This window comes from Eretmochelys imbricata, chromosome 12 (genome assembly GCF_965152235.1).
Source record: "Eretmochelys imbricata isolate rEreImb1 chromosome 12, rEreImb1.hap1, whole genome shotgun sequence".
Classification (NCBI taxonomy): Eukaryota; Metazoa; Chordata; order Testudines; family Cheloniidae; genus Eretmochelys; species Eretmochelys imbricata.
Window position 1 is genome coordinate 18,088,440 of NC_135583.1, and position 26,559 is coordinate 18,114,998.

The 26,559-nt window shown below is 38.9% G+C and overlaps 1 protein-coding gene across 2 annotated transcripts in view; it reads left to right on the forward strand.

The window, feature by feature from the left end:
• Window positions 1-25,004, forward strand: part of N4BP1 (NEDD4 binding protein 1) — a 37,586-nt gene extending 12,582 nt beyond the window's left edge. The window contains exons 2-8 of one of the 2 annotated variants that reach the window (XM_077830698.1): window positions 18-1,813; window positions 17,342-17,472; window positions 18,673-18,769; window positions 20,996-21,103; window positions 22,793-22,900; window positions 23,094-23,153; window positions 24,356-24,489. In XM_077830698.1, the coding sequence (XP_077686824.1) occupies window positions 18-1,813; window positions 17,342-17,472; window positions 18,673-18,769; window positions 20,996-21,103; window positions 22,793-22,900; window positions 23,094-23,115 (2,262 nt within the window). In that variant the 3' untranslated portion in view covers window positions 23,116-23,153; window positions 24,356-24,489. Of the gene's footprint in view, window positions 1-17; window positions 1,814-17,341; window positions 17,473-18,672; window positions 18,770-20,995; window positions 21,104-22,792; window positions 22,901-23,093; window positions 23,154-24,355 lie in introns of both variants that reach the window. The other variant, XM_077830697.1, reaches the window with a different exon arrangement.
• The last annotated feature ends 1,555 nt before the right edge of the window (window positions 25,005-26,559 follow it).

Consider the following 26,559-nt stretch of genomic DNA (forward strand, 5'->3'; position numbering starts at 1 on the left):
CCCCCACCCCTTTATAGGAGTATATTAAGGGACTCTGTGAACCTGAACTAGAAGAAAAGGAACATTATCCAAAGGACATGCACTGCATTTTTGTTGGAGCACAGAGCCTGTTTCTTAACTGTCTTATTCAGGATACCTGTGCTGATATAACAGTGCAGGAAATAGGATTACTTAGTATTAAGGGTGGTGCAGAGGCTGTTGTGATGGCTAGAAGTCATATTCAGCAGTTTGTGATGCTCTTTGAAAACAATGAAGGCTTGTTAAGTGACAAGGAATCAAACATAAAAAAGCAGTTTAAACAATTTGTGGAAGCACATGCAGATAAATATACAATGGACTTGTTGATCTTGCCTAGCTCGCTTAAAAGAGAACTTCTGAATCTTACACAAAGTGATTGTTGTGAAACAGATGGCAATATTATAGATCTTACTGCAGATTCTGAAAGCACACCAGAGTTTTCACAGGACAAAACCCCAAAACTAACTGTAATGAGTGGAGATGGAAAAACAATTGGGGAGGAAGCAAGAAAACAAGCTGGAACCCCTGTAACAGAGCTTACAAAACAAATGGACACGGTGTTTTCCAATGCACCAGGAAGGTGTTTTGTTCCTATAAATGGTGTGACTCCACTTGAGGCATCCGTTTCCAAAGAGAGACAGTCATGTAAAAGGAGGTGTTCTGATGCTGAGGAAAGGCTTCCTAAGAAACAGTTTTCATTAGAAAGTGATCAGGAGGTCAGGCCTACACCATGCAGTAAAGATCCAGATAGGGGTGCAGTTATTGATCTGATTTCTGATAGCTGCAGTGAGTCGGATGATCCACGCTTCTCTATTACAGACTGTGATGAAATTAGTGAGGAAATGGAATACAAGATTCTTGTAAACTTTTTCAGGACCATGGGATATTCCCAAAAAATTGTAGAGAAAGTTATTAGTGAACTGGGACAATCAATGGAACCATTAATGCTCCTGGAAGCAATAGAAAAGGAAAGTACAAAGCTTCAGAAGGAAAAGGAACAGTCAGCGCAGATATCTCGAACCGTAAGTGTGCATTCAGGTGGTAATGCAGATCTTTCACCGACTCTGAAAGATAGAGGTTCTATCAGTAAAAATCAACTTAAACCCAGTCAAACTTTAAAGGAGACAAAAAATGTAAAACAAAAAAGATCGAATTCACCACGTGCACAGCTCCGGGCAGAAGACAAAATGCATGTGACAGACTATAAAAATAAAACTGCTCTTCCTTCCACTAAAAAGTCAACAGAGCATTGTAAACAAGTACATTTGAATTCTTCTGATCAGAGTCACAGTTCCAGGACAAATGATGTAGAAACTGATGGTCTCATACTGTCTTTTAACACTGCACAAGAATTAAAGAAATATGGAGCACTAAAAGATGTTGACTTTGTAGCAAGAGGGAGCTCAGACCAAGAGCATGCATCAGTTCAGACTGAAACTGTAGTTCAGCAAAAATCTGCAGGGCCCTCGAATACACAAAATAATGAACCTGTTCATGTGGAGAGACTAAGACATTGCAATCCTTCCCAGTGTAAACTCCTCCACCAACCGTCTGTTGATATCCCAAAACCTACTGAACGTCCTCTTCCAACTTCTGTGTTTCCGTCCCAACTGCATGCTCCAAATCTAGAGAGGAGGACAGTGGGACCATACAGTCATCATACAGATGCCTCAGTTACTGGGGTTCAAAGGTTTATGGATTCTCTGAAAAAGCCGTACAATCTGGAGTTGAAAAATGAACCTGGGAGAGCATATTTAAAACACATCATTATAGATGGAAGCAACGTTGCAATTTCGTAAGTATTGCTAGTTTGCGCTACTTTTTATTAAGTGTCAGTGAATTTCAGAGTGAAACTGGGAAGAGCAAGCACAGCCTGGGTATAAAAGCTTTTCTTGTCAAAAATTCTTGTTAACTGGCCTCCATATGACCAGCTATTAATTTACTACTCCAACACAGTTCCCCACCAATCTTGTAGTAATGGGCTAATTTGGTAGGGTGTATAGTGGTGACTTCTGTCCATTGAAAGCTAGATGAGCAACATGAACCTCATTTAATTGCCTATTTAAACTGTAGAAGAAATCCTAGTTTAATACCTGCATTCTCCAGTTTCTGTTAAAAACATGTATGGTGTTACTGTTAAATGGTTGCCATGTTCCACTTAGGTGCTTTAGAAATTCTTCTAGATACATACCTGGGAGATGATGCTCAAATACTGTGCTGATGTGGGTGGTATAAGAATAGCAGTCCCATTTCTGTAATGGGTGAAGCAATTCCCAGAGAAGAATGTGTGGGTTTGGGGAGGAGGGGAGGACTTTGACCTTATGCTAAATAGAGCTACCTTCTATTTACTAAAGCTTAATGTTTTTAGTATTTGATAAAATAGGTGTGAGTTTTTAACTATAAGTTTTAATATTTGTAAGTCAATTGAAAAATTAAGTAGTACATACTAATAGTTGAGAAACTATATTTAGCCTAATTGTCCCAATTCTAAGTTCATATATTTTAAATGTTATTCTGTGATACCCTTAAAGATTTGACTTCTACATCTTGGCAAGAACTGAGGAGAGTCCTGAAAACATACAACAGGTGTCCCGTGATTTAATTTCTTAAATTTCATATTTGTGCACAAACACATTAATAGACATGATTGTAAACGATCAAATACACACTTCATATTTTTACATAAGAATATATATATATTAATATGATATGGAATTCTTTTTAACATTGTTTTGTAATATAGAAAACTAAAATCGGATAGGGCAAGGGAGAGAAGAGATCCTTTCTGAAGGTAATTCAGTTTGCATTTATTAAATCACCAGGGTTTTTTATTAAGCAACTGTCAAACACAGTCTAATATGTGCACTTTTTAAATCAACTGCTTTAATTTATCAGTATGCAATCTTTGAAGCGCATCCCCACTTAAATTCAGAAAGAGAATTCAGCAGTGAGCTGTAACCTAATATTATAGCATAATAAAATTGTATGATCGAAACTTACAAATAAAGAGTAACCTGACATTTAGTGTTCTGGCAGACAACTAATGAGCATCTTCTTAACAGATGAAAACAAAAATAATTACAGTAAGAATGTAATGTTTGAACAGCGAGAATATTTTATAAATTATCAATGAAGTTAAGGATAAGCATCACGTTAAAATCTAATTATTAAAAAAAATTGAGTAAAAAAGGGTTGGCTTTTTACATTTGCCTGAAGTTGTCTTGCCAATTTTTGCTTTGTTTTTTTAGTAACATTTTCCTGTCTCTAAAAGTATTTATAGTGCATTGGTACCCCCATGTGACCAAGGATCAGGGCCCCACTTTGCTAGACGCTGTGCAAGCATGCAATAAAAGTAGTCTCTGCCCCCAAAAAAGTTGACAAACTAAGGGGGGTTGTGTATTTTGTTTGACATCTACTGGGTGCTGTGAAAGACTAACAAACAGAGAAAACAGTGAAAGACACAGTAAACAAAATAAACTTACTGAAAATAGACTGTTACCTTTCAGTTATACTAATTTTATGTGTTCGCAATTTTTACCTATACTTGTTAAGAGAGAGACTGAGGGCTGGTCTACACTAAAGCTGTAAGTCAGCCTAAGTTACGCTACTTCGTTATGTAAGTTACGTAACTGAAGTCGACATAACTTAGGTCAGTTTACATCAGTGCCTGTACCACAGTGTGTTGACAGGAGATGCTCTTCAGCTAACTTACCTTCCGCCTCTCACGGAGGTGGAGTACAGACGTTGACAGGACAGCGCTGTCCCATCAACTTAGCTTGTCTTCCATTACAGCAGTTCTGATTTAGCTGTAAGTATAGACGAGCCCTGAATATAGACTTCTGAATTGACCTCTCCTTTACTTGATCTCCTGCACCTCAAACTATGGAGTTTGCAAGCAAATGAGTAGTAGAGTGAATACTTGCTTTAGAATTCTTCACAACAATGGAATGTGAAAGTGTGATATCTAGGAACATTTCATTTCTTTTTTGGGAGAAGTGCTGTTTTCCAGGAATAGACCAATTGAGCTTCCTGTTGCTCCACTGGCTAATGCTAAGATAAGAAGTAAACCTGTAGTGCTTTGAGTTCCTCTGCAATGAGAACAGAGAAACTGTCTAATATGAAAATAAGTGTGTCTCATCTTAAAACTCACAAGCAAAAAGTACAAGTTGATTACTTACAGCAAAAATAAAACCAAACCAACCAAACAAAACCCTCTCTGGATTAATTTACTCCTTATAGCTAGACTTCATGTCCTCCTTTAAAACAGACCAGGTATTTTAAATATATTGCTTTAAAAGCAGGAAATACTAACTGAAGTGATATTAAAGCCATGAAACTTCAGGTGGTGATTGAGGTCAGTGTTTGAATGGGACACTTCAGAGAGTAGGCCAGAGTGCTGCGTATCATACGCTGCAGGAAATGCTCTCAGCTGGATAAGAAATACAGCAGGTCTTATTCACTTGTAGCCATTAGATACAAGATGCTGTTGATTAGAATTATTTTAAATCTGTGTCCTAAACAAATGAACTTTAGTTTAATATTTCTCAGAATATGTAGATTTTCCCTGCAATATCAATTTACAGCATTCTTTATTTCCTGCCCGAAACATTTAGTGTTTCTTTGTGCTGTTACAAAGCTGGAATATAGTTTCCTATCAGTATCTGTAAATATGTATGTATTTGTACATATATACATGCATACGTAAATTATTGTTTTAAAAAAAAACTGCAAATTTTTGGCTAGATGAGGATAGAAAAATGGACTCTTAACTACTACATCTTGTATATCTAGAAGCAGCCATGGATTTAACCACCCAACCCATAATTCACTAAATTGTGAATCTTGTTAACAAACAGTGGACAAATTCCCTTAATTGTTAGGGAGGACATAACTTCCACAGATTCCTCCAGCTCCTTACCCAACCCAACATCATCACCCTCCAAGCCTCAGTTTCATTCCGACTCTAGAAGAGGCTGATAGATATCAACGTCTAGATCCAGTGAAAAGGATGAAGGACTTGAAAAGAGGCTTGCTCAGTCATAAAAAATGTGAGGGTGCAGAGGATACACCCTGCTTCTATACAACAGAATAATATTTAGCACAAAACTATCTTTGGTAAAACAAAGTACTTATGACTTTATATATATTCTTATGGAACTCTTAACTGTGGATTATTTTGTAGTGCATCATGCTTCTGGTTTTGAAATCTCCTCTCAGTTACCTTTATACTGGCTTATAAAAAGTCAAAATTTATTGTAGTGTATTGTAAATTGAATATTTCAAGTTTAGATATTTGAGGTTATGCAGATTGTCACCTTATTTTCTGCTGTTCAGATGCAGATCATGGTTGTTTCTGAAGTCTCTTGTTAAACTGCACAATTAGTCTAGGTATTCCCACTTCCAATCATATCTTCAGAGTGTACTTACCTACTGTAAAGGTAGCTTTTCCCTTATTTTTCTGGGAATAGGAGATTTGAACTTTATTTCACTCCTTCAAGGCTTTAAGAAAGATACCTTTCTTGCATTGGATATTTTAGCAACAGCTTGGCCTAGATCCTTCATATCCCTTTTGAGCTGGACGTTTTTGTTTTGTTGAATGTGAATAAACATTCATGTACTAAAGTTCCATTATTCAGGAAGAACTTTATGGCATAGATGTTAAAGAGCCAAGAAAGAAATTCAAAATTAAAAACAAAAAAATCTGCATCTCTAGATGTTGAGTTGAAATTTCATGATGTTAAATCAGTTAGGGCTTTCGGCAGAAATTTGATCTCAACAGGTGCTGGTCTCATCAGATGTTCCTTGGACTCCTACAGATCATCCTAAAGCCTGATAGCTTCTCAGAAGAAAGATTAATAAAAAGCAATTTGTCTTAAAACAGCAGCACCTGTTAATACTATAGTTAGGGGTATGTGTCAGATTCCCAACAAAGTATGTTACTTTAGGAGTTCATATTGTAGCTCTTAACTGTATTTCAGTTTGGAGTGAAATCTAGAATACAAAACATTAATAAAGAGTGACTGATTCTTTAGCCTTCAGTAGGATTAAAATAGGTTACTAACATAAATATTATGGACTAATTTGTTCGGCGTCTGAGAGATGTTACCTTGGGGGGTGCAGTATTTTCTAGTTAGGACATCCTATTAGTCTATTGACAGTATTTTAAAAATAGTTTAAAAAATGGTCTAACTAGTGATAAAAAACAGTGAAGTACAGGTACGTTCCCAAAAGTGTAAGTTCTTTCAAGGTGGCTCAGACATCACAGTACTAAGTGCGTTACAAAAACTCTCAGATCTTTTTCCTTCACCCTTTTATTCCATCTACTTTGTGACAGATTTCTTTTTTTCTTTTTCCCCTAGTTCTAGCCTGATGACTTCTTTTTCAGGCCACTTATATTTTCCGATAGTTGAGCAGGCCTGGGAGTGTTTCCAGAACTGGCTGCTATCCTCATATCTCATCTCTTGGAACCTTACCTGGCGCCAGAGTTTCAGTGCTTTCTGGTATATCTCTGAGTATTCTTGAGGTTTCTTATTGTACCTTATCTCAAAAAGGTATTTGTGACCTCCAGCACCATAATGTCTGAGCACCTACTTCACTGACAAGCTTTAAATTCACAGGTGTAAAGTATTCATGCTGGAAGTAGTTGCACACTCTTGCAGTCAGAGAACAAATCTTACTTTCACTGGCCAAATACAACTAATGCATTTTGAAGAGCAAAGATTGACTAATGCTCTCGTGGACCTCTTTGTAATCAGTCCAGAAAGATTATTTTCAAAAAAGGGGGAAGGAGTCAGAAAAGCAAGTTTTTGAGTAAATGAATCTGAGGAAATCGGCCTCTTTTTTGCTTGTGGAATATCATGAATGGTCAATGAAGTGAGTTAACCATTTGTTCCAAATAAATAATTTACCCAGTCTATTGTTAGATAATGTAGGAAGCTTTCAAATACAGTGTGTTACCTTCCTTAAAGTATGATGGTTATTAACTAAAGGAGATAATTTGGTAGCTATTATTCTAACTTCAGTTTAAGGACCCGTAGGTATATCCTCTGAAGCAGTGGTTCCCAAACTTGTTCCGCCACTTGTGCAGGGAAAGCCCCTGGTGGGCCGGGCCGGTTTGTTTACCTGCCGCGTCCACAGGTTCGGCCGATTGCGGCTCCCAGTGGCCGCGGTTCGCTGCTCCAGGCCAATGGGAGCTGCTGGAAGTGGCAGCCAGTACGTCCCTCGGCTCACACCGCTTCCAGCAGCTCCCATTCGCCTGGAGCAGCAAACCGTGGCCACTGGGAGCCGCGATCTGCCGAACCTGCGGACGCGGCAGGTAAACAAACCGGCCCAGCTCGCCAGGGGCTTTCCCTGCACAAGCGGCTGAACAAGTTTGGGAACCACTGCTCTGAAGAATTAATTTGGATACCAGTCTTGAAAAAGCCAGCATTATAAGGATTAACTGAAGTACCTGATTAACACTTCCTGTCACTTGACTGTTGCAGTCCTGGTAGCTCTTACAGGGAAATTCTCTATGACCCACAACTGTATGACATTACTTGAATAAAAGTACAGTGCTTTTATTACAGTAAATAACTTTACAAATGAACTATTTCCTCATTGTTCAGATTTTGTTCTTTAGCAAATAGGCAAACTGCAAGTCATAATTATGAGTCATAATTTATCTTAACCTTTTTAGACTGATTTCCCAAACTTGTATTAATGGAAAAGAAATGCAAATTGATGGGGTTATGTAGAAAGTAACAAGTCCACCACATCCTCTTTAATCTCTGCTTTTTAGAGAAGGAGCATTTTTCTGGAGAAAGAGAATAGGGTTTTATGTAATGGTATGAACTCAAAATTCTCTCAGAAGATATAATACATTGTTCTTCCTAGCACTTATGAAGTTATTGGACACGTCAAAAAATAAATGTCTGAATGCATTATGCTTGGTGTAAAAACTCTGAAATGACCACTCAGCTAACAGACAGTGAATTAAAAAGAAAATATCTTAAAGCGTTCTTAAGCCATTGCCTAAAGTTTCAGTTCCATAACTACCCTTACTCTTAGGGCTTGTTTTTGTTACATTGTTAGAGGTAAAACTCAGGTTATAACCCAACTTGAGCTAACCCAACTCCCATCCACACAAACAGCTCTCTAGCTTGAGCTAAGCGATCCTTTAAGCTCAAGCTAGCTGGCTGGTCGAGGGAGCGGTATAGGTTGAAGCCTGTGTGCTTTCTGATGCTCAAGTTTAGGCTATGTCTACACTAGAGAGCTTACAATGGCACAGCTGTACCAAAGCAGCTGTGCCATTGTAAGTTCTCTCGTCTGGCCACTCTATGCCGATGGGAGAGAGCTTTTCCCTTCAACATAATTAAACCACCCCCAATGAGCGGCAATAGCTATGTCGGCAGAAGAAGCTCTTCCGCCAACATAGCACTGTGCACACTACCACTTATGCCAGCGAAACTCACTCAGGGGTGTGTTTTTTCACCCTCCTGAGTGACCTAAGTTTTGCTGACATAAGTGGTAGTGTAGACATGGCCTTAGTAATGGTGTGGGGATGCAGCAGCTGTAATTACAATTTATCAGCTATTAATCAAATCACTCTGTGCTACTTATCCGATTGCTCTGGGCAGCTTTTGTTTTTGTTTTGAGTGTTTTGCAGTATGGTTGCTTTCACTAGAGCTAGACTAGCTCAAGTAGAGTAACAAGATAACGGTTGCAGTGAAGACAAACCCCTACAGAATGTCTACACTGTCTCTGGGAGCAAGCCTCCCAACTGTGGTGAACAGACTTGTGGTGGTGGGGCTTGTGCTAGCATGCAAAAAATAGCTATGTAGACATTGTGGCTCAGGTTCTCAAGCATAAATCAAAGCAACACAGCTATTTTTAGTGCACTAGTCTGAGCCTCATCACTGCAAGTCTGTGGATCCTGGGTGGGAAGCTCGCTCCCAGTTGCAATGTAGACTAGCAGTTCTCAAACTGTGGGTTGGAACCCCATTGTAATGGGGTCGCCAGGGCTGGCGTTAGACTTGCTGGGGCCCGGGGCCAAAGCCAAAGCTCGCACCGCACTGCCTGGGGCCAAAACTTAAGGGCTTCAGCCCTGGGTGACAGGGCTTGGGTTTTGGCTTTGGCCTCCCTGCCCAGGGCTATGGGTCTTGGGTGGGCTCAGGCTTCGGTCTCCCCTCCTGGGGTTATGTAGTCACTTTTGTGCTCAGAAAGGGGTCGCGGTGCAGTGAAGTTTGAGAACTCCTGTTAACATACCCTGTAGTGTGCTCTCCCTAAACCTATTCACAATGACACCTGCCTCCATGTTCAGTCAGCTGAAAACTTTGATTACAAACCATGAGGGCGAGGAAAGTTAACTAGAAGTAACAGAATCAAGTGGTTTAAATGCTTTACTGAGTAACCACCTGATCTTTTGTCAAGGTTGTGCTCTTGATTTGTTTATTGCAGCATTGTTGAGTATGGGAAAGGCCTGAGGTTTTTTGGTTTTCTTTAAATCTGCATCTTTCTATGTACTTTAAAGTGGGTTTTTTGAGACTGTCATTTGCACCTCTGCCAAATCATGCCTCCTCCATATGTCATTTTGGCTTCTACCCTAAGATGCACCCACACCCCTTCTCCCCCAATCCAACACACCTCTTTGGGAGGGAAAATCTCTGTCCATGCCTGTTAAACTGAAACTAAGTGGGCATCAGGCTCTAGACACACCTTTTGCCTTTTGTACCCCTCCTGGGAGGTTGAAGAACTTTATTCTTTTAGGTTATGTCTATATGGGGGAAAAGAGGTGTGTGTCTGACATGTTAATGTGCTAAAATCCTGGTTTAGGCAAGCTGTAGTTTTAACATTTGTTACTGGGTTCGGGTGAACCCTATGGGAGTGTTACTTCAATCAGCCTAGAGTTTACCTTTACCAGCTAATTTGTGTTTAAAACATACCTTTTTTTCTTAGTGAAGAGAAAGCCTTTCAGGTAGACTGTGGGAAACATCCATGCAACAGTAGCTCCCTTAAAACAATATTTATTAAAATAAGAGAAAAATCAGAGCAGCATAAAAAATAACACCTCATCTGGATTCTTTGGAAAAGCCCAGCCAAGCTGGCTTCTCTTAGCTTAGTTATAGAAAAGAAAAAACCTTACATGTTCTAGAAAGCAAGTGCTATCTCTGACATTGTGCTGCTGCTGTGTTATGCTGCTTATTATCTTCTCTACCTTGCCTTGCTATGGCCCCACCCCAGTTGTAAATATAGACCAAGTTGGGGAACAGATGCATTCCACAGGAGGTGAGCAACTGAGAATAAGGGCTTGGCTATACTTGCAAGTTAGAGCGCATTAAAGTAGCACCGGGCATTCTAACTCCTTATGCGTCCACACTGGCAAGGGACATAGAGCGCTCTGACTCCACAGTGCCGTAAGAGCTGCTAATGTGGCCACGCCAGTGCGTTTGCAGCTGACAGTGTAAACACAGGGCAGGGTTTTCCCTGTTGTGGTCTCCGAAGGGCATGGCAACGCTTGCAGATGTAGAGCGCTTTGAGTTAAACCAGCCTGCATAGAGTGCAGTAGGGAAAGCGCTGCAGTCTGTCCACACTGACAGCTACAAGCGAACTGGCGTGGCCACATTAGCATCTCTTGTATAGGCCACAGAAAGCAGTGCACTGTGGTAGCTGTCCCAGCATGCAAGTGGCTGCAACATGCTTTTCAAATGGGGGGTGGGGTGGGGTGGAGTGTGACAGGGAGTGTGTTGTGTGTATGTGGGGGGGGCAGAGTGGGTTTGGAGGGGCTGAGAGCATGTCAGTATGCTGTCTTGTAAGTTCAGAAAGCAGCAGACCCCCACTCCTCCCTGGTTCGTTTGTTCGTTCTCTCTCTCTCTGTCTCACGCAGCATTCCACAGTAATGGTTGCTTTGTCTCGGAGCAGATAAGCATGCCGGCTGTCAGGAACGGAGCTTTCAAAGGGCATATCCACATTCCTGCAGCGATTCCAAAACAATGAGAAGAGTTGCCACTTGACTTAAGGGGATTATGAGACTTTCCGGAGGCTGATCAGAGCTCAGTAATGCAACACCTTGTTCACACTGACGCCTGGCATTTCAGCCAAGGCGCACCAAGCGTTAATCTTCTCACCGAGGTGGAGTACCAGGAGTGCTCTAGCCGTGGAGTCAGAGTGCGTTACATGCCTTGCCAGTGTGGACGGGTAGTGAGCTAGGGTGCCCGGAACTGGTTTAATGCGCTCTAACTCGCAAGTGTAGCCAAGTCCGAAGGCTGGTTTAACTCCCAGCGCGCTACATCTGCAAGTGTACTCATGCCCTAAGATGATCCATTAACAACAATTACTTGCTGTCTTTTAAAGGCCTACCTAGCTCAAGGACCACATTTCACAGTTCAGCTTGTTTAGCAGTGCCCCATTTACCCAGGCTTCATTATTTCATTATTATTATTTATTACAGTAGTGCCTAAGGCCCAACTAAGAGTGGGTACATGAAGGGGGAGAGACAGGAGCATTGTGCGAGGCATCATACAAATCCAGTGCTCAACTGTCCCTGCCTCGAAGAGCAGTCTCAACAGCCAAGACAGATGCAAGGTGGGGCAAGGGGTAGAACACAAGCCGTTTAAATTCTTTATCAGTTTTCTCTTGCCATGAATTATAAATTGATAACCTTAGACCCTCTGCCCCAATCCTACTTTATTTATACATAATAAAGCAACAAAAATGCACCTCCCCTCTTTTTGCCCATACAGATCACCTTTAAGAAAGACGCACTCTTTATCACTGCACATTTTGCCTACCCGCCAGGTCCATGAGTCTTGTGGGTCAAGCGCTGCTGCTCTAAGACTTCTGCCTGCATAGTTTGATTGCATGAGAGAGATTGTAAGTCTGTTGTTCAAATGCAGGTGGCAAAATCACTCATTTGTGTCACTTTTTTTTTTTTTTAAAGCCTTGCAATAAGAGAGACTGCAGAAAAGGCATAACTTACAGTTTTAGGAGTCACTGCCAGTTCTGCTGCTTTCTCTGTGTCCTCCAAATTATAACTCTTCTAAACAAAAATTGCCCTCTTACAAAAATACAGTCATAATGTGAACTAATGTGTTTTTTGATGGCAGAGTTTTCTGCTAAACAAGCATCAGTAGCAAAGATCTGAATGTCAGAAGCCATCTAAGACTATTCAAGTGCTAAAATTATCAAGCATAGCTGTTTGTTTCTTTAAAAAAAAAAAAAAGGTTGCACATTAGGGTGTAGAAGGTAAGGGTTTTCTATGAGGGTTAACTCTCTATGACAATTACATTACTTTATTTAAATATTGATGTTCGTTGTGTGAAGCATACACAGTACTATTTCTATCAGGAAAAAGTGCTGCACAAACATGTTCTGTTACATAAATGGAGCCACATTGTTTCTCGTTTACAGTTCAAATATAATTAGTGGTCTGTCTCTCCTTCCCCTCCCCCTCCAGCCCCACTCAGAGAATCTGATCTCAGATTGAAGTAGGTGGCATCAAAAATATAAAGCAAGGAAGAAATTTAGAAAAAAGAGGCGTTAAATATTACTGGGGATTAAAGTGTGGTATAGACATTTAAATTAGGATGTCTGCTAGCAGATCGTATTTTAGAAGTTGGTTATTTAGTTGATCTAAAGTCTCTAAAGTAGCTGTTCGAGGAATAAGTGTGGACTTCAAAACATTTAGGGTATGTCCATGCTGCAGCTGGGAGGTGTGATTACAGTATACACACAAGCATACCCAAGGTAGCTTTGATCTAGCTAGCTTGCCAAAAATAGCAATGAAGCCATGGAAGTGTGCAGTGTTGCCAACTCCACATAGCAGGAAGTCCCCAGACAAACCCTGAAAAGACACTAGATGGAGCTGTTTAAGCACTCAAAAGGAGTCAAGAATACACACACACACACACACACTCTCACACACGCGAATATAGTCACAAAATCATTCACAAGCAGCTCAATAGTGTTAATAAAATCCATTCCATGCTCTTTTTACTACGTTGTGTTGCACACCAGAAGCAACTACAACAGTACACTGTCATCATCAGGAGGGCGCCCTCTGCTCATTGAGAAGGAAACTGCAACCCTCTGCTCATTGGGAAGATTGCTCTGTACACTGCAGTCCTGGTTAGGTGGGGTTGGTTAATTTCAGCTGAGCCTCCCTTTCTTGGAGGAGGATTAGAGTCGACAGGTTAATGAAAGGGAGAGACCAGAACCAGGGGGAAGAGGGCATTCCTCTGACCTGAGCTCAGTGCTGCAGGGAGCCAAGAAAGTAGACTTAAAAACAAAAATCCGCACGCTGGACCCCTTCCCCCTGCTTCCAGGGTTTCATTTCTGAAAACAGCTAGGCAGCTAATCCCAGGCCAAGCCAGGGAAAGAAGTAAAGGGGAACCTAAATCATGCTAGCTCCACCTTTGATCCTGTAGTAAGGGCTTTATCACTGGAGGTATGGTGCCTCTCCTTCCCCCGCGCTGTTGGGGCACATGTCCCTGTCCCACCCCACCATCCATCCTTGCAGCTCTCCTCACTGGCTAACCTTCCTCCTCCACCCAGTATACTGCTTCATTAGTCATATTTCTCTGCATCACAAGGTGTACTACCTATTACAGAGCAGCAAGAAAGAACACATTTGGGTAAAAATAAGCCCTGGCAAATGTGCTGCTTTGTCCAAAATGTGCCTGGCTTTAGCAAAGTATTTAATTAGCGTCCACAAACTTCTTTTCCTCACCTGCAGATTATAGTGATCTCAGCCCAAGAAGCCCTGGAATGTGATTTCTTCTGAGAACATGCTCAATTGAGACATAATGCTGTTAACCTGGTGTGCAACAGAATGTAGTAAGAACAGCATGGAATGGATTTTATTAACACTGTTGAGCTGCTTGTGAATGATTTTGTGACTATACATATTGATGACTTCTTTCTGTGAATGTCACTGTAATTGGCAGTGAAAGTCGCTAGATTTGTCACTGGTCACTTTGACACTTGTTTTCTCACTAGGGAAACCAAAAAGTCACTAAATCTAGTGACAAATTAGCTAAGTTGGCACTAGCTACTTGTGTGAAGCTCCTCTGGGACTTTCAGTATATATTCGGGCAGCTACTCCATGTCATCGCCCATGCTGCCATGGCTTTGCTGGTATTTTTAGTGAGATAACTAGATCAAAGCTAGCTCAGGTGTGCCTACCTGTGCTGCATCACACCTCCCAATTGCAGTGTAGACATATCCTAAAGTACTGAATAATGCAGGCCTACTGCCTTATTTCTGAGCTCCCTGATCTGAAATGCATATATGATCTACAGTGTGTTTAGTTCTTGCATTATGCAGATCACTTTACATTCTCTTGGTATCTACCTGATATGAAAACATGAAATGTGTGTTGAAACCTGCTGCCCTCCTTTCTATTCAGATTTCAGAGTAACAGCCGTGTTAGTCTGTATTCGCAAAAAGAAAAGGAGTACTTGTGGCACCTTAGAGACTAACCAATTTATTTGAGCATAAGCTTTCGTGAGCTACAGCTCACTTCATCGGATGCATACTGTGGAAAATACAGAAGATGTTTTTATACACACAAACCATGAAAAAATGGGTGTTTATCACTACAAAAGGTTTTTTCTCCCCCCACCCTACTCTCCTGCTGGTAATAGCTTATCTAAAGTGATCACTCTCCTTACAATGTGTATGATAATCAAGGTGGGCCCTTTCCAGCACAAATCCAGATTTTCTCCTCCCCCCCCCCCCCCAACCCAATCTCCTGTTGGTAATAGCTTACCTAAAGTGATCACTCTCCTTACAAAGTGTATGATAATCAAGGCGGGCCATTTCCATCACAAATCCAGGGTTTAACAAGAACGTCTGAGGAACAGTGGGGGGGGGGGGGAGGGGGCGAAATAATAAACAAGGGGAAATAGGTTACTTTTTATAATGACTCAACCATTCCCAGTTTCTATTCAACCCTAAGTTAATTGTATCCAATTTGCAAATTAATTCCAATTCAGCAGTCTCTCGTTGGAGTCTGTTTTCGAAGTTTTTTTGTTGAAGGATAGTCACTTTGAGATCAGAAATCGAGTGACCAGAGAGATTGAAGTGTTCTCCGACTGGTTTATGAATGTTATAATTCTTGACATCTGATTTGTGTCCATTTATTCTTTTACGTAGAGACTGTCCAGTTTGCCCAATGTACATGGCAGAGGGGCATTGCTGGCACATATCACATTGGTGGATGTGCAGGTGAATGAGCCTTTGATAGTGTGGCTGATGTTATTAGGCCCTTTGATGGTGTCCCCTGAATAGATATGTGGGCACAGTTGGCAACGGGCTTTGTTGCAAGGATAGGTTCCTGGGTTAGTGGTTCTGTTGTGTGGTATGTGGTTGCTGGTGAGTATTCGCTTCAGGTTGGGGGGTGGGGAGAAAACCTGGATTTGTGCTGGAAATGGCCCACTTTGATTATCATACACATTGTAAGGAGAGTGATCACTTTAGATAAGCTATTACCAGCAGGAGAGTAGGGTGGGGGGAGAGAAAACCTTTTGTAGTGATAAACACCCATTTTTTCATGGTTTGTGTGTATAAAAACATCTTCTGTATTTTCCACAGTTTGCATCCGATGAAGTGAGCTGTAGCTCACGAAAGCTTATGCTCAAATAAATTGGTTAGTCTCTAAGTGCCACAAGTACTCCTTTTTCTTTTTTCTATTCAGAGTGATGTTTCATTAAGTTGCTTCAGTCAGTTTAAATTCTGTTGAACCTGTTATAATCTAACCTGCTGTCTCTACTCTGTGTGTGGCTGTTCCTATAAATCTGACTTCTGATCTGTAGAAGGATATGAAACCAAGTGATTTGTAAAATTTAAACTGGTGTTAGTCTTGTTTAATCTATTTCACAAACTTTCAGTGAGATTTTGTTTTGTTATGTAAGGAGATCTCTCTCTACCTGCTGCTAATTAAGTCTTCCCTTTGCTCAATTCTCTTACCTAGGTCAATTCTTGAAATTGGGTGGACTGCTAATTGGCCCATGCAGCTTTTTCATTTGGGAAGTTGGATACTGGAAATCATGGTTTCTAGAATAAAAACTTAAATTCTGTTCAATATTTGCCAATTTAATTGCACTGGATACTGTTCCATTCATTTTTGCTGAACTGCATTAGTTTATTTTGCATATAAAAGCATTATTATTCTTATCTATATACATCCCATCCCTAGTTGGAATTTTTTGAACACCTGAGTCTAATAATTTTCAAAAGTAACTTTTTAGTAGGAAATAAAAATTGAAGTATTGGGCTATTACGCTTAGGGCTCAATATTTACTTTAATTGTAGCCACTTTTATAATCCACACTGTAATTGCTGTGTGTTATCACTATCCCTTGTTAAAGTCTGTAATAAATAATATTCCTCAGGACTATAATCATACAGTTATTAAATATTTTAAACATTTGTAGTTGAAGGATTTACCCACTGACTTGGGAATCAAATTCTTACCCGCCTATTTTCATTTCTAACTTCCATCAAGTCTTTCTGTGTAACAAGACATCTTAACTTCTGGTAAACGGACCTGGATCTTCCACATTAGGCTAGTTCCATGCTTTCTTGGTTTGCTCTTCTTTATTAGAGCCACTCGGCGGGATCACAAAAATAGAAAGGCGTTACCACTTTATTCCTGTTGTAGTTTATCTGAAGTGCAAAAAATTCAGGAAGCTTCACCTCAGAGGTATTACATCATCCATTGATCTTGCTAAAAATTACTAGCCCAATATAATGGGTCGGAAAGGAGCGAAGGGCCTTCTGTTTCCCAAACTCAATATCCACTATTCAAAGGAATCTAACAAGGCATGTCCTCACATCTGGCCCACCTGGTGAAATATGTTTTGGTGCCAACTGGAGAGAAGGTGGGTCTGGTGTTTTGCAGCACAATACTTATTTTCATTATAATTCATTGTATATGGATCATTTTAATCTGTAATTGATAGCTAATCATAAAACTAGAATATGCTTCAACTTCGGAAATTCTCAGCTGGTGGGCTCTTCAGAAGGGCCTGGTCCCTGCCCATGACTGATGGCTGTAGTTCTGCCCACAAAACTTGAAGTGGGCTAATCTGTGTATCTGCCTTGCTTTGAGAGGGAGGAGTCTGGTAATATGGCTGAAGAGACACTTCTCCCTTTTTTGCGCTTAAACTCTCTTCCTTGTATGGAGCACCTTGTATGTAACTAGAGCAATAAGCATCCCCTACCTTTATTTTTTAATGGTATTGTACTTATAGTGCAAGATATCACTTCACCGCAACACTTTGAATTTCTTCAACATTCATAGTTGTACAACTCAACATGAACTAATCTTGCTTGTTTTTTATAGTCATGGTCTACAGAAGTTCTTCTCCTGTCGAGGAATTGCAATAGCTGTTGATTACTTTTGGAAACGTGGCCACAGAAATATTACTGTGTTTGTTCCACAGTGGAGAACAAAACGTGATCCTAACATCAAAGGTGAGGCGAATAATGTCCTGCTTTCTTTTCTTTTGGATTCAATCTAATTAACTCTCTTTCCAAGTTCAGCTCTTGATATTTGGGACCTGTCACAAAAGTGTAATTGATAAATAACCTAATTTTGAATTGCTAAGTAAGTTTTTTACATTTCTCTGAATTTTATTGAATCACTTGACAATATCCAGTTAGGTGTTATATACTTTATTTTGTAATATGGTATAGAAATTAGCTGCTCATAAATATCAAAATATCTCTTGAATTATTGCAATTCAAAAGTAGTCAGTTATCACTGTTCAGCATCTTAACGTTTGGGTATTTAGAGAAACCTTCCAGGTTTGCTCAACAGTGTTGCAGACCATTCTCTGAAGAGCTGATATTTATTTCACTATCATGAAGACACTGAGGATGCATCTTTATCAGAAAAAATGTATTCTTACCTTGAGTTAGCTAACATAAGGTAAACCCCTAGGCAGTTTGTAGGCTCATATGAGTTAGCAGGTTGAATTAAACCTTAGGTGCTCCCGTAGTTTTTAACTTGGCCTAACTTGTGTGAAAACTACAAACTGCCTTGTTTTCACTAGGTTTTTAAGTCATGGTAGCTAACGTGAGTTAACACATCTTTTTCTTAGTAAGGACAAGGCCTTAATACTTACAAGTCCTTAAACTCACAGCTTTACCTTTCCTCCATTAGTCTCAGCCTTTTAAAATCATTCTCACCTCTTCAATAACTTTAAATTTTTTAAGTTATTTATAAGACTGAGCTAGTTCATCCTTGAGACAGTTCTATGAAGTAAAGAAGCAGTAGCTTCACTTTAATTAGGAAAATTAAAACATGCAGTTAATGGGACTTTTGGGTGCTCACCATCACTGAAAATCAAGCTACCTGTTTAGGTGCCTAACTTTAAACACTCCAGTTTTAAATGTTTTTAGTCTAACTGACCTGCCACGGATGGAGATGGGTTTTAGAGACAGGTTAGAATTTAGGAATTTATGGGCCACTTGCTCCATCCACATCAGACTTACCAGCAGTAGTCTATTTCTAAGATGCAGTGTGCCATCCGTGCGGATCAGTAGGTACTGCTCTCAGAGAAGATAAACTGTTTTGCATGTTATGTAGACTAGATGTAAATTCTGTAAATAATCACTTTAAAGAAGAAAGCCTTGCCTTTAAAACGAATGTTTGTTTTACCCTTTTAACAGAGCAGCATTTCTTAACACAGCTCCAGGATGTTGGAATATTGTCTCTAACTCCTGCAAGGATGGTATTGGGAGCAAGAATTGCTGCTCATGATGACAGGTATGAAAGATGGGAGTTAAACCCTTTTAAAAGATACACAATGACTGTCATACCTCATGACTGATATTGTGAGGTAAACATTAACCTGGAGAGCCAAGCACCAATTTCATGTCTAAGAGGTGTTCCATATATTTGTGTGCAACTGTGGTGTATCTGTCCTATCAAGGATCATTATTTAAATGACCTTCACTCCCTTGTACACATTCTGCTTTCAGAATGTCATTAAGGCCAGTATTTTTAATGGCATTATATGCAGCCAAAATCTTAGCAACTTTAAACTGTCATCATTCATCCTTGGATGACCTGGATATTTTGTATAATTTGGTAGCTTCCCTCATTAAAACTTGTCATGGATTTTAGTCCTCATTGAGGAAAAGTGTCTTTGACAAGTTTTGTATAAATCACTTGCTGAGGTTTACTAACTTATAACCCATCGAGTTGTGGAGATTGAACACACACGTGTGTCTGGATCTGTGCCCATTGAAATAACATATAAACTACTAAAGAGGGAGGAGTTTTTGCATGACCCTTTTTCTACCTTCCAGCCTCTAAGATGGTGTGGAAGAGACAAGAGATTGTTACCTTGTGCTTGAGTTGCATAGGTTGCAAATGTTCAAATGTTGACTCTGTAAAACTTGCTGCACTCGAGGTGATCGTAGCCCTAGTGTGCCGTATGGCAGTAAACGATACACAAAGGCAGTTAATGTCAAACTTGCATCCTGGTTTTATTTAGAAACACATCAACAAAATACCATGTTTATTTTAAACACCACCTCCAACCTTGAAGTTCTGGGGAAGTCTTTCAACCAGATGTGTCTCGCTCATTGCAAGTGGGAGTTTCTTTCCACAGTCAGTTAGCTTTCTTAATCATTGAATGATTTCTACTAAAGTTTCCCAATGCCAGGCTGCTAGTTAGAAGAGCATGCTAGAAACGTTTCTTTTATCAGCTAACCCTTTAAAATTTGGCAAAGACAAGCAGCTGCAGCTCTGAGCTAGCCATCTGGAAGTTAGCTTTTTTGCTGCATCTCCCTCTGTCCCAGCTGATAAGCAATCCACCTTTTTGTTTTTCTACTGACTAAGGAGATGGTATGTTCTTGTACATAGACCATGCCTGATGTCATTGAATATGCAGTCTAACCATCATGTACTCATTGAACGTGAAAATAAAATTAAATGCACCAGTACATTTTAGTAGTTCTTAAAAATAAATAACCAAAAACCCCTCCATTAACGCAATGTTATGTCAGAAAATTAAAAGGTACAAAAAGTAGGCAATCCATAGTTGTTCCCACTGTAGGTCTTTTGGGCTCAGTGTTATATCATCTCACATACTTTTAAATTTATGCCTTAAAATAGAACAGCTTTTATTATAATACAAAATGCTGTATACTTTCAATGGAAAGACTTCTGATTGCTGTGGAAATCAGAGTATCACATTGTGTTTACATTGAATCTGTGTTCAAGGTACGTGTAAGCAAAACTCTCTGAGAATAATTTATTCTTTTTAAACTCTGTACATCCTAAATGGTTCATAATTGGTGTTTTTAAATAGGAAAAAGTGGGATAGTTTATTTCCAGAGGAATAAACAACTTGTGTACTTTCAAGGTAGTCCCTGTATTTCTTGTATTAATATATCAATAATGAAAACTTGCATTAATTTTAATCATATAATTTTGAAAAGGATATATTACTCATTGATAAAAGAGCTGATGAAACAGGCAAGCATAGAGGTAGTAATGCAATGGGGCTGAAGTATTATCCTGCTGCACAAGGGGACACAGCAGATTAGCCAAAAGAGAATGTCTGGCAATGGACTTAGGTTGAATTGTGTAATGAAGTTTCAACTTTACTGATTTATGTTAGACATGCAGCTTTATTTACCTCTACATACACTTTTTGTAAACCTGTAATTCAGCATACTCAGTTAGCATTTCTATGATAACCACTAGTACCAAAATCTTACCTTAAAAACTTGCCTGAGTAAGCAGTGCTGCTTGCAGTCAGCTGAGACTTGAGATTCATTTTTTGGTTGGTTGAGGTCAACCAGTCCAACTTTATAAAAACTTTAAAACAAGTGTTTTCATTAGTAGATCTAATCTACACTGTCTAATTAGGGAAGGCTCCTCCTATATGAGTGTGATGCTTGTTTTCTACCTGATGTGAATGGCTTTGGCCAGAACTAAACTGAAAAAATATTTTAACTGTCTTTGAAATAATTGTTGTAGATTTTTGCTGCATCTTGCTGATAAAACTGGAGGCATTATTGTTACCAATGATAATTTCAGAGAATTTGTGACGGAATCATATTCTTGGAGAGAGATTATTCAAAAAAGGTAATTTTACAGATTTATACAAACCCTAAAAGGGAGTCCTATTCTTATGCTCTAGATGCCCTTAATATAATTTTTAAAATAATGCTGTGACCTAAACTTTAGCAATACCATACAACATAACCGCTCACCTGACATCCTGCTCCAACAACTCACCCCCATTTTCAAATGTCTGGGGGGCAAAAAGGCACATCTGAAAGTAATCCTTATTTGGGCTGTTTTAGACTGAGGTGGGAACAAAATTTAAAGCTCTGCCTCCCCCCCTCTCTTCCCAAACATCCTGTCAGTAGCCCCTCTCATTGAAGATGCATGGTTACATAAGTTTGAGAACCTTTGCTAATCTCAGCTATGATACTTTGATACAGGGAGCAAGGCACTTTGTCAGATAGGTAAGTAGGTCCTAAGCATTTAAGACTTTGCTGGTCAACGCTTGGTTTCTGGATGTAATTTCACAGAGCACTGACCTCAAATTCTGGTAGTGAAATACTCCATTTATCAGCAGGGTCATTGCATGCTGCAGAATCTTCAGTTTATGGGTGGTTTTAAGGAGTAACCCTTTGTAGGGTCCACTGCAGTATTTTAATCATGAAGTGACAAAGGCATATTGCAAATACCCATTTTGGTGCTTCTGAGTTGTACCTTTCTCATTTTAATGAAAAAATACAATGACCAATGCCATCTGGGTGGGTATTTATTAATTCCAACACTTCATTGATGATTTTTCCCATAGACTTTTTGCAGTGGCTTTCTATTCTGAACATCTTGTTGATTTTTGTCAAACTGTCCCAATTAATGACGTGGAGAAAAGCCATATTGCAGGTACAATACACCTGCATGTTTACCTGTAAACAACCTCCTTCAACAATTAACTTTTAGTTTTTTAAAGTTATCTAAACAAAGTCTAAAATCTAAATGTAAATCTTAAAAATTGGGTGTCTCATATTAAATTTAAATGACATATCAGTTATTCCATTTTCATTCAGGGTCTAATCCCAAATCAATGGAAAGAATCCAACTGGCTTCAGTAGACTTTGAAACGGGCCTTATTCTCTAGTCAGAAGACAAAATACTAAGTAGTTTTTATTAAAAGATTTAAATAGGAAGAAGGTGCTTAAATGGTACAGAAATAATCTCTTCCATTATTGTATTTCAAGTTTGTATTTAGTATATATAAACACAGGAACTTCTGATTACTTTAATGTTAAGGATTTGCAGTCAACTAACTTAAATAAAAAAATCTTCACACAAGACTAGTCAGCATCTAGTGCCTGTCCCCTGGAGACACTCTGTTATGTTTTGGTCACAGATCCCAATCAGTTGTGTGGCTTGCAATGATGCAGGAGTCTTGAGCTAATCATTTTGAATATACGGATAAGGAAGTATAATATAAATAATAAAATCTTATGTAGTCCTTTCTCTCTCTCACTTGTTTTGCAGTGGCCCAGACCTTCCAGTTTAAGAACCCACTGTAGTCAGGAATAGTGGCGGGATTTTCGTTTCCATATAATCACCCATTAATTCATGATTTTGGAAGGGAATGTCATTTTTAGCTATAGCGGAATAAAAGTTCATTGATCAGACTGTACTGATTCTAGCTGTGAAATTAGGTGGTTAATTCTACATATTGGGAGTGGGAGGTTGAAAAAACTAATTGTATTGGTAGAGCTATTTCATTACTATTTACTGTTGCAGGTTGCTCCAATACACATTTGTTGGGGACATATTCATGGTTCCTGATGATCCTTTGGGAAGAAATGGACCTAGATTAGAGGACTTCCTTCGGAGTGAAGGCTGTTTTAGGTATAGCAGTCTCTTCATTCTGCTTTGAGAGCCAAGGCTTACAAGGGGCAATAAATGCTTTAACTGAAACCTGAAGTAATTTACTTTAAATAAACAAAGTCACAGTGTACAGTATGAAAAATATATTAAGAGCATGAGCTCTAAAGATGTAATAGCTTTACAGGAAAAAATGTGTTCTTTTTTGTTACTTTAGTCTGTTCAGAAAGTGGTGGTGACGTTACATGCATCTAACCAGGATCTCACAATAAGCAAGGCAAGTGCCTCAGTAACTTCCTCTGAGGTTTGATTGTGGTGGCATTCACATAAATGTGGTGGTCCACATAGCATGCTGGTATTACACAAACCTATGATGCATAACTAGTGACTCTGTTTCATAAGAAATAGAATGAGTTCATCTAAATATATCCTTGATTACCCCTTACTGATGATCAGCATTTGGATGATAGGAGCACTATAGAAAAACCTAAGATAAATAGACATATTAACGGTATATTCTGCACATGGGAGACACACAACTTTTTTCCTATTTTCATTTTCCAAGCTACCCTCAGGTTACTACATCATACTATTAACAATGCCTGCCAAGACATCTGGAACTAAATGACTTTTTAATCTATTTCATTTTTAATCTTAATTTGTTTTAAAATGTGTAGATTTAAATTTACTACCATAATTTAGAAATATATTTAAAAATCAGATCTTCCTTTTATTCCTACAAAGACAGGAGTTCAAACTTTTGATTTTTCCATTGCACCACATAATGACTTTCCTAGTCTCTACATCAGTGAAATGAATGCAGCTTCTTGAACAGATAAGTAGTGGCAGTATTGTCAGCATTTGGAATAGAAAGAGCCCTGATCTGGGGGTTCTTGACACTTAACCTTAAAGTTTTAATGAAAATACTTTAGTGTTTTCATTTCATAATAATGATGATAAACACGTAACTCTTTAAAAAGTGACTATTTCATTAGAGATATCAAGAAAAAAATAGTTGTTGGCTGATTTTCAGCCATCATGTATGACAGTTTATGTAATGAATTGGTTGACTTAATAGTTTTTTTTTATCCATCTCTACTATAAGTAATACTGAAGTTAGTACATGGCATTTTGTAAAAATGGAAAACTGATTACTTGAATGTTTTGCTAATTGAGCACTTGAATGTTGAACACTCTTTACCTGTCTAAAACGTGCATCATAGCCAGTCATATCTAATGCTAATCTCTGTTACTATCTCTTAGGCTTCAGATTTGAAGTCCCTTAGGTAGATTGTAGTACTTACTGTTTTGTATCACTTTTGCATCACTTTGATGGAATCAAGTGAACTGCATCTTTATTCCAAAACAATCTGAAGAATACTAGAATGTAGGGGTTCAGAGGCTCTATTTTGCCTACACTTTTTATACTCAATACCACTTCTTCCTTAATTTACCAGAAATTTCACTTTTGTTCTATAGAGATTTTCCACCAGCACAAGTAACTCTACCGACTGGGAGACTGCATTCTTCTGGGACCTCACACTTCATGCCAATACCCAAGTCATGCAGTAATAATAGACAACCTATGAACCAAGTACATGGTAGTCCTCCATCTGCCAGGCTTCCATTTGAACCAAACTTGCCTAACGTACAGACTGGTCTAACAATTCCACCACAAAGATCTACGACAGAAACAATACAACTAAGGGAAGCATTGATAAAAATATTTCCTGATTCTGAGCAAAGACAGAAGATTGATCGAATACTAGCTGAACATCCATTCATGAGAGACCTTAATGCACTGTCTGCCATGGTGCTTGACTGAGTATGATACGGGGGTCTTACATTGCAACTGATCCACCTAAACTTTGAATGTCAATGTGAAGAAACATGTTGCTCAGTGTCATGTCACTTTATGAATATTCAAAAAATAATACTTTTATTTGTATAAAAAGATATGAACTATTTTTTGTGCATATTCCTACAGCTTTCAAACATCAACCTTTTTTGGTAAATTAAGTTATGCTGCTATTACAGATTTGTAGAAACATTTTCTGTGAAAGGAAACAAAACTTTGATTCTGCCTCCTTGGAATTGTGTATTAAAGTAGTAGCAGTTCACTTTAGAATAGTGTTTTTGCACTTATTTCTTAATTATACTTAAGTGGGGAAAAGGTCATGTTTGACACATACTAGATTAGAATATTTATTTTAAAATATAAGATGAAAATGGCACCTTTAAAACGGTTTACCATTGGGGGATGTATTTGCCAGATGTATGCACATACTTTCATTAGCATTAAGTACACACCTTTAGGTAATTGTTTTTTGCCACTGGGTTGGAATTGCTTGTACTGTTACAGAATATTACATTTTCTCTGTATTGTAGAAGTAATGCCACTAGGTGGCATCTTGTAACCATTAGTTTGTAATGACCAAGAAAAAGGTTTTTAACTTTAAATTCAAAAATGCCAATTCATACACTCAAAAGAGCATACAAGCAAAGAGAACTAAACTGAGACAGTGCTACTGTGGCACCATTTAGGGAATAAATAGTGAGAAGGCTGTTGAACATAATTTAAACAATATAATCTTGTTACATAATTCACATAAAAACCTTATAGGGAAGTAGTCTGCTATTGCAGGAGGCAATAAACATTAGTCTGTACTAATCCCAGGGATGGGATTTTGGTCCTGGGGTAGCTCTAAAATAACTTCATTCTTAAACTGAAATTACTCACCCTGCTAATCCAGATTGGGTGTTAATACCTTACCACAAAGGACTGTTAAAACAGAAATGTGCATCCTCAAGCCACTATAACAGAAATTCCGAATGCTTTTAAAGAACCACCACTGTTTGAAGGTGTCAAGTAACTGATTTTTTTATTTTTTTTTTTTAATGGTCAGAAAGGGTCTCTTTGCCCCCCCCAAAACAAAAAAAAAAAAAAGCTTTACACTATTTTGTCCAATGCTTGTCATGTAAAACTTGCTATTTATAAGTTACCTGTTCAGTTCTAGTTGCCAGTACTGTGATCTCAATTTAGTTACTGAAAATGAAGCTGTATTCTTCTGTCCTATACATAATTACCAGTCATCTTAACTCCTTCTTGACTTTTCTCACGAACTGTATTAATTGCTGGGTTGTTGGTGACTAGAACTTCCCACAGCTAAGAGAGTCTGTTCATAAAATCTTGGCCCTCAAGTATCTGAGGCTGATTTGCATTGATGTGCTGCTCCCAGAGGAGCTGCACAAGGTGCATAACACTGGAGCCCCACCAGGTGGTGTCAAAGGGGACACTGAGCCTCAAAGCATTGTTGGAACCAGTAGCTCTAATTACTCACCACAGCAGCAGCTTGGTTTAAGCTGAAGAAAAGGAGTTTGCTTACATAACTTTTTTCTTGGCTTTTTAAAATTTACATGAATCAACTGAAGGAAAATTGTGCAATGATTTATTAAAAATTATACCTTTTGGCAGTCTAGAGGGAGGTAGTGTTGCCAAATCTTGTGATTTTTTTTTTTTAATTTTTTATGAGTGATATGGAAACTCCAGCCCTCTGACTGGTTGCCTGCCCCACTTGCCCAGCTCCTGGGCCAGAATAATCAATCAGAGCTTCTGCAGGCAGAGCTCTCTTTTCCCTCCCCATAGCAACCCAAAGCCATTCTTGAGAGAGGTGGGGCTGGAA